Consider the following 7,500-nt stretch of genomic DNA (forward strand, 5'->3'; position numbering starts at 1 on the left):
TAATGATTTTCAAAATTACTTTTGTTCCTTTCTTCCTTTGTTGTTGTTTTTTTGTTTTGTTTTTTTGCTTCGTTGTCTTTCTTTTTTCTGTTTTGTCTTTCTCCCTTTTTTTTTAATTTTCGATCCTGAAGAATAAGCGGAAAAGGAAGAAGGAAATGATGATGATGATGAAGAGGAGGAGAAGGAGGAGGAGGAGGAGGAGGAGGAGGAGGAGGAAGCAGAAGAAGAAGAAGAAGAAGAAGAAGAAGAAGAAGAAGAAGAAGAAGAAGAAGAAGAAGAAGAAGAGAAGAAGAAGAAGAAGAAGAAGAAGAAGAAGAAGGAGAAGAAGAAGAAGAAGAAGAAGAAGAAGAAGAAGAAAGAAGAAGAAGAGAAGAAGAAGAAGAAAAGAAGAAGGAGAAGAAGAAGAAGAAGAAGAAGAAGAAGAAGAAGAAGAAGAAAGAAGAAGGAGAAGAAGAAGAAGAAGAAGAAGAAGAAGAAAAGAAGAAGGAGAAGAAGAAGAAGAAGAAGAAGAAGAAGAAGAAAAGAAGAAGGAAGAAGAAGAAGAAGAAGAAGAAGAAGAAGAAGAAGAAAAGAAGAAGAGAAGAAGAAGAAGGAAAGAAGAAGAAGAAGAAAAGAAGAAGGAGAAGAAAAGAAGAAGAAGAAGAAGAAGAAGAAAAGAAGAAGAAGAAGAAGAAGAAGAAGAAGAAGAAGAAGAAGAAAAGAAGAAGGAGAAGAAGAAGAAGAAGAAGAAAGAAGAAGAAGAAGAAAAGAAGAAGGAGAAGAAGAAGAAGAAGAAGAAGAAGAAGAAGAAGAAGAAGAAGAAGAAGAAGAAGAAGAAGAAGAAAAGAAGAAGAAGAAGAAAAGAAGAAGAAGAAGAAGAAGAAAAAGAAGAAGAAGAAGAAAAGAAGAAGGAGAAGAAGAAGAAGAAGAAGAAGAAGAAGAAGAAGAAGAAGAAGAAGAAGAAGAAGAAGAAGAAGAAGAAGAAGAAGGAGAAGAAGAAGAAGCAAAAGAAGAAGAAGAACAAGAAAAGGAGAAGAAGAAGATGAATAAGAAAAATAGAAGGAGGAGGAAGAAGAAAAAGAAGAAGAAGAAGAAGGCAATGAATAAGAAAAATAAGAGGACGAAGAAGCAGAAGAAGAAGGAGATAAAGAAGAAGAAGAAGAAGAAGAAGATAAAGTAGAAGAAAACGAAGAAGAAGAAGATAAAGTAGAAGAAAAAGAAGAAGAAGAAGACAATGAGTAACAAAAATAAGAGGAAGAAGAAGAAGAAGAAGATAAAGTAAAAGAAAAAGTAGAAGAAGAAGACAATGAGTAACAAAAATAAGAGGAAGAAGAAGAAGAAGAAGCGAAAGCAGACAGAATAAACAAAGGCAAAGCAAAATTGTTTTCCTCGTTTGAATGACTTCGAGCAATATTTGCATAATGTTGCAAAGGCTTCTTGAACATTCACTAAAGAAAACGTTCATTCAGTTGCAAGTGGCCCAAGATTCTAAAATTTGATTATATTTCTTGAGGCGAAGAAGGGAAGAAGGAAAGAAGGAAAGAGGGATAAGGGAAATGGATAAAGAATGGGAAATGGAGGAATTAAGATAAGTGATAAAACGCATGAAATGAAAATGATTGAGATCGAAAGACAAGAGAAAGAAAATGAAGATAAAAGGATTTGAAAAATCGAAAAGAAGAAGGTAAAATATACAAAAAAAAAAAAAAACCACGGAAAAAAGGAGAAAATAAACAGTAAAAAATTAAAAGGAAACAAAGAATTAGCAACATTCCCCCCCCCCCTCCTTTTTTTAAGCTTTACATTACCTGCATCTGCCTTATCAAAGGGAATTTTTATCGAACCCTTGCCTTTGTACTGCACTGTGCAAATTGCATTTTTTCCTTCCTTCATTTTTCGCAATATGTAAAACATACCTGGGTAGAATGACTTATCATACACCACTAATATAAAAAAAAATAAAGAGCCGGCTGGAAGAATATGAGAAGACAACAACAACAATAATGGTAATGATAATGATATAAAGATAATACTAATAATAATAGTAATAACAATATAATAATGATGATAATACTACTACTACTAATAATAATAATAAGAAAATAATAATAATGATAATAATAATGATAATAATAATAATAATAATGATAGTATTAATGATGGTGTTTATAATAATACTGATAAGGATACTACTACTAATAATACTAATGATAATAATAATAATAATAATAATAACAACAATAATAATAGTAATAATAATAATAATAAATATAATAATAATAACAATATGATAATGATACTAATGATGATAATAATAATGATAATGATAATAATAAAAATAATAATAATGATAATAATGATAATAATAATAATAATAATAATAATAATAATAATAATAATAATAATAATAATGATAATAATAATAATGATAATAATAATAATAACAATAATAATAATAATAATAAGCATAATAATAATAATAATAATGATGATGATAATAAGGATGATGATTTTAATATTACTGATAATGATAATAATAATAATAATAATAATAATAATAATAATAATAATGATAATGATAATGATAACGATACTACTACTACTACTACTACTACTACTACTACTAATAATAATGATAATGAAAATAACAACAACAACAACAATAATAATATTAATAATAATAATGACCATGATAAAAATAATGATAATAATAATAATAATGATGATGATAATGATAATAACAATAATGATAATAATAATAATAATAATAACAATAATAATAATAATAATAATAATAATAATAATAATAATAATGATAACAATAATAGCAATAACAATAACAATGGCAACAATGATAATAATAATAATAATCATAACAATAATAGCAATAACAATAACAATAACAACAACAATAATAATAATAATAATAATAATAATAATAATAATAATGATAAGTAAAATGATGATAAAAACATTCTCTGGTGGACGCAAACGAATATTCTTCATCGTATAATAAAGTGTCATGTTTTAGGCTCATGCAAGTACCAGTAAACACAACATTCATCTAGATTGTCTGCCAAATGCTCATACCTTTGCAAATTGCGCATTGAAACATTTAAAAGACACACACAGCAGTCGTAATCATAACGTGCCAAAAGCAATTGCTCTTGCAACACACATTCCCATGAAATAAGGCTTTGCCACGTTATATCATAGGAAGAGGAATGTGTCTTGCAAGAGGAGAATGCAACATATGCAAGGGACAGAGCAAAGAGTGAGAGAGACTCGTGTTACTTTTGACAGTATGAGATATGTCACTTTTAAGACGTATCTTGCAACACACACACACACAACACACACACACACACACACACACACACACACACACACACACACATGTATATATATATATGTGTGTGTGTGTGTGTGTGTGTGTGTGTGTGTATATATATATATGTATATATAATATATATATAAATATATATATATATATATATATGTATATGTATAATATATATATAAATATCTATATATATATGTATATATATACATATTTATATAGATATTTATATATATTATATATATATATATATATATATATATATATATATATGTATGTATATATATAATATATATATAATATCTTTATATATATGTATATATATATATATATATATATATATATATATATATATATATATATATATATGCATATATATATACACAGTTTCGCTGAAAAATCTCACAACATATTTGCATACTAACACCATTTCCAATATAACAGGCAGTTTCCCCTCTGATGCGAAAGGTCAGACGTAATATGCTTGCTCTCTCTCTCTCTCTCTCTTTATACCTTCTCATTCCCCTCCTGCCTTCCTTTCCTTTTCTCATTCTCACTCCCTTGCCTCTCATTACCTCCCTTTTCCTTTTACTTCCACTCTCTTCAATTTCCCTTTCTTCTTCCCCCTCCCCCTCATCTCTCTCTCTCTCTCTCTCTCTCTCTCTCTCTCTCTCTCTCTCTCTCTCTCTCTCTCTCTCTCTCTCTCTCTCTCTCTCTCTCTCTCTCTCTCCTCCATCCCTCCTCTTCCACCCTTCCTCACCTCTTCTTCTGCATCTCCGGCGAGTTCTCTTTGCTCTTTCTTCCTCTCATCATTCCCGAGTGTTTCTCTTGCATGCTGATGTTCCTCTCGAGGTTGGCGATGTTTTGTTCCACATCGAGGAGCATCTGCTTGTCATCCTCCAGCCCGCTTCCGTATCCTCCTCCTTCTTGAACGTCGCTCACGTCTCCATCCCAGAAAAGTCCTCCTCCACCTCTGTCTAGTACTCCTACTCCTCCTCCTCCTCCTCCTCCTCCTCTTCCTCTCTCCGGTCCTCCTCTACCTCCTTCTATACCTCCTCCTCCACCTCCTCTTCCTCTCTCTAGTCCTCTTCCTCCTTCTATACCTCCTCCTTCTCCTCCTAGGCTTCCTTCTGCTTCTTCTCCTCCTGCGAAGACGATATCCTCGACTCTAGCTGCACTGTGCCTGCGTCTGCGCCCTTCCCTTCCTCCTCCGGGCGGCGGGATGTAGCGAGCCTCGAAGGATATGAGGATCTGAGGAAGAAAGAGGGGGAGAGATGAGTGAGGAATTGACGAATGAATAAAGAGGTGAATAGATGAATGAAGAAATTTGTAGATTAATGGATAAGTTAAAAGATAAATCAATTTATGAAGAAATAAATAGATAGAAAAATAAACAAACAAATCAATCAATCAATATATACGCACGCGGAGTAGATAAAAAAATAGATAAAGAGAGTGAGAGAAGTTTGGTTGTGTTTATTATGTGTATTTATGTAGACAGACACACTCTGCGTGTGTACAAATATTTATGTATGTACACAGTCTCATACGTACATATTTACACATGTAAGTATACAAATCATCCGTGTCTTCAGTCTACGATGGAGATCTGAGAGACATCAGAGATTATATAATACACAAACAACACAAAATCACAGCCATAATTTTATATACCAAACGAATCACAGAACTGAAACCTTTTAAAGCCGATTTAATAAGCATTTATGAAAAAATGAGATGGCATGTGGGCGTATTAACATAATTCTATATACCAAACTAAACAGCAGCTGAAACCTTATAAAACCAATTCAATAAAGAACAAAAAATGAGATTTCATGTGGGCTGATTAACTTGACGTACACAAAGCCAAGTGAGAAATTTATGAGGTGGAGCACAGGTGTAGGATTAATCACGAAAGGGGGGGATTTAATGAGAATAAACTGATGATTTTGTTTTGTTTTGTTTTTTATCTAGTTGAGCCTCAAGAAATAAGGTACGCTACGAGTTAAAGGAATCATTTTAGGACACCGAGGAAGGAAAATGTTATGAACATGAAAATAAATGTTAGGAATGTGGTTAATATGATAGATAATATGGAGGTAGAGAGATAGATAGACATATAGTTAGATAGATAGATGGGTAGATAGACAGATATATAGACAGACAGATAGACAAACAAACAGACAGACAGACAGACAGACGGACAGATAAACAAATAGAAAGATAAATGGATAGATATATAAATAGGAACAAAGATAGAAACATTGAAAGATATAGGTAGATCGATAGACAGATAATAATAGAGACAGATCGATAATAAAAGAGATAGATACAGAGAAAGATAGTGGACGGATGGATAGATAGATAAACAATTAGAGACAGAGATAAAGATAGATAATCAGATAGACAGATAGACGCAGAAGCAGCCCTTTCGTTCCACCCATACCCTGAATGTCACATAAACAAACTCCCTTCATATGCATCGCTAAGTATCTCTTTCATCGCCAGATATTCATATTCATAAACCTCCTAAAACCTTCCACAGTTGTTTCAAAATCCTAGAAAATCCGAAGCCAATATGATATATGTAAATCAGGCATTCCGGAAAGTATGCTTAAAGAAATGGAAATGGAGCCGAGTGGCGTCTAGATGAATATGCAGTTGCCTTATTTTAATGAAACTCAATCTTTGTTTCTTTGTCTTTCTCTCTCTCTCTCTCTCTCTCTCTCTCTCTCTCTCTCTCTCTCTCTCTCTCTCTCTCTCTCTCTCTCTCTCTCTCTCTCTATCTCTCTCTCTCTCTCTCCCTCCCTTCCTCTCTCTCTCTTTTCTTTTCCCTCTCCCTCATTCCTTCCTTGCTTTCTCTCCCATTCTCCCTTCCTCCTCCCTTGCCTCTTCCCTTATCCCTCTCCCTCCTTCACTCTCACCCTCCCTCTCTCTCTCCCGCCACTTCTCACCGGACTTAAGTACACGCATGAATGTGCAAGTACATGCATGAACCTTTCGAAGCGGGCGAGAGGAATGAGCATTAGCATAGGGACGCAATGCACATCGTTCGGGGAGAAAGACCTACATCAGCCAGGGCGTGGGTGTCCATGCCTGGTGTACGTGTGTAAAATTTCCTTTTGTAATTTATTCGAACAAGAACTTGGCGTCGAGAATGGGTTTTGTGGAAAGGATTTTATTTATGGGTTTTCTTTAACGAGTTTCAATGGTAATGTATGGTGTTTTATTATGGTAGGAGCGTTTATAAGCGCTGTAATGGTAATAATGGTTTATGACGATCTTAATGGTAATGTTGTTCTGCAGTGGTAGAAGTGGTTTATGGTGATTTTTAACAGCAATATTCGCTTACGGACGATATGTTTGTCATACATTTCTTTCTCTCAGTGCATTTAGACACGTGCATGCGTCTCCACACACACACACACACACACACACACACACACACACACACACACACACACACACACACACACACACACACACACACACACACACACACACACACACACTGAGCCAAACTCACAGAGACACACACACACATACCTGCATTACATACACGGGTCCTCCTCTGCTCCCATCCGCCCCCTATCTCCTTCCCCCATTTCTACCCCCGTCTTTTATTTAGCTAATAAAGCACTCATTATTTCCGTGCTGAGTACCGCGTGGGCGTGAAGAGAATATTTACCCGTGTTGATTTGTTTCCCAAAAAGGGCGTTGATATATATTCGTATGTATGTGTGGGTAGAATCTATTTCCTTTTCTTTTTCTTTTATTTTTCCTCTTTCTTCTTTTTATTCTTTTACCTCATGTTATCATTACTTTTATATTGCCATTATTGTTATTATTATTATTATTATTATTATTATTATTATTATTATTATTATTATTATCATGATCATTATTATCATTATTATCATCATTATCATTATTATCATCATTATCAATATCATCATTATCAATATTATCATCATTATCATTATTATCATCATTATCATCATTATCATTATTAACATTATCATTATTATCATTATTATAATTTTATCATTACTAACATGATCATTTATAACTTTATCATCATGATTATCATTATTACCCTTCTTCTTCTTCTTCTTCTTCTTCTTCTTTCTCTATTTTTCTTTAAGGTTAGAGAATTCGAGAGAGCCACGCGAGGGAACGAC

The 7,500-nt window shown here is 33.2% G+C and overlaps 1 protein-coding gene across 1 annotated transcript in view; it reads right to left on the reverse strand.

The window, feature by feature from the left end:
• LOC125031014 (otoferlin-like) overlaps nucleotides 1-7,500 on the reverse strand; it is a 134,684-nt gene that overhangs the window by 102,167 nt on the left and 25,017 nt on the right. The window contains 1 exon segment of the mRNA XM_047621437.1: nucleotides 4,080-4,570. Within this exon segment, the coding sequence (XP_047477393.1) occupies nucleotides 4,080-4,570 (491 nt within the window).

Source organism: Penaeus chinensis, chromosome 2, assembly GCF_019202785.1.
Source record: "Penaeus chinensis breed Huanghai No. 1 chromosome 2, ASM1920278v2, whole genome shotgun sequence".
In the NCBI taxonomy this organism is placed as follows: Eukaryota; Metazoa; Arthropoda; class Malacostraca; order Decapoda; family Penaeidae; genus Penaeus; species Penaeus chinensis.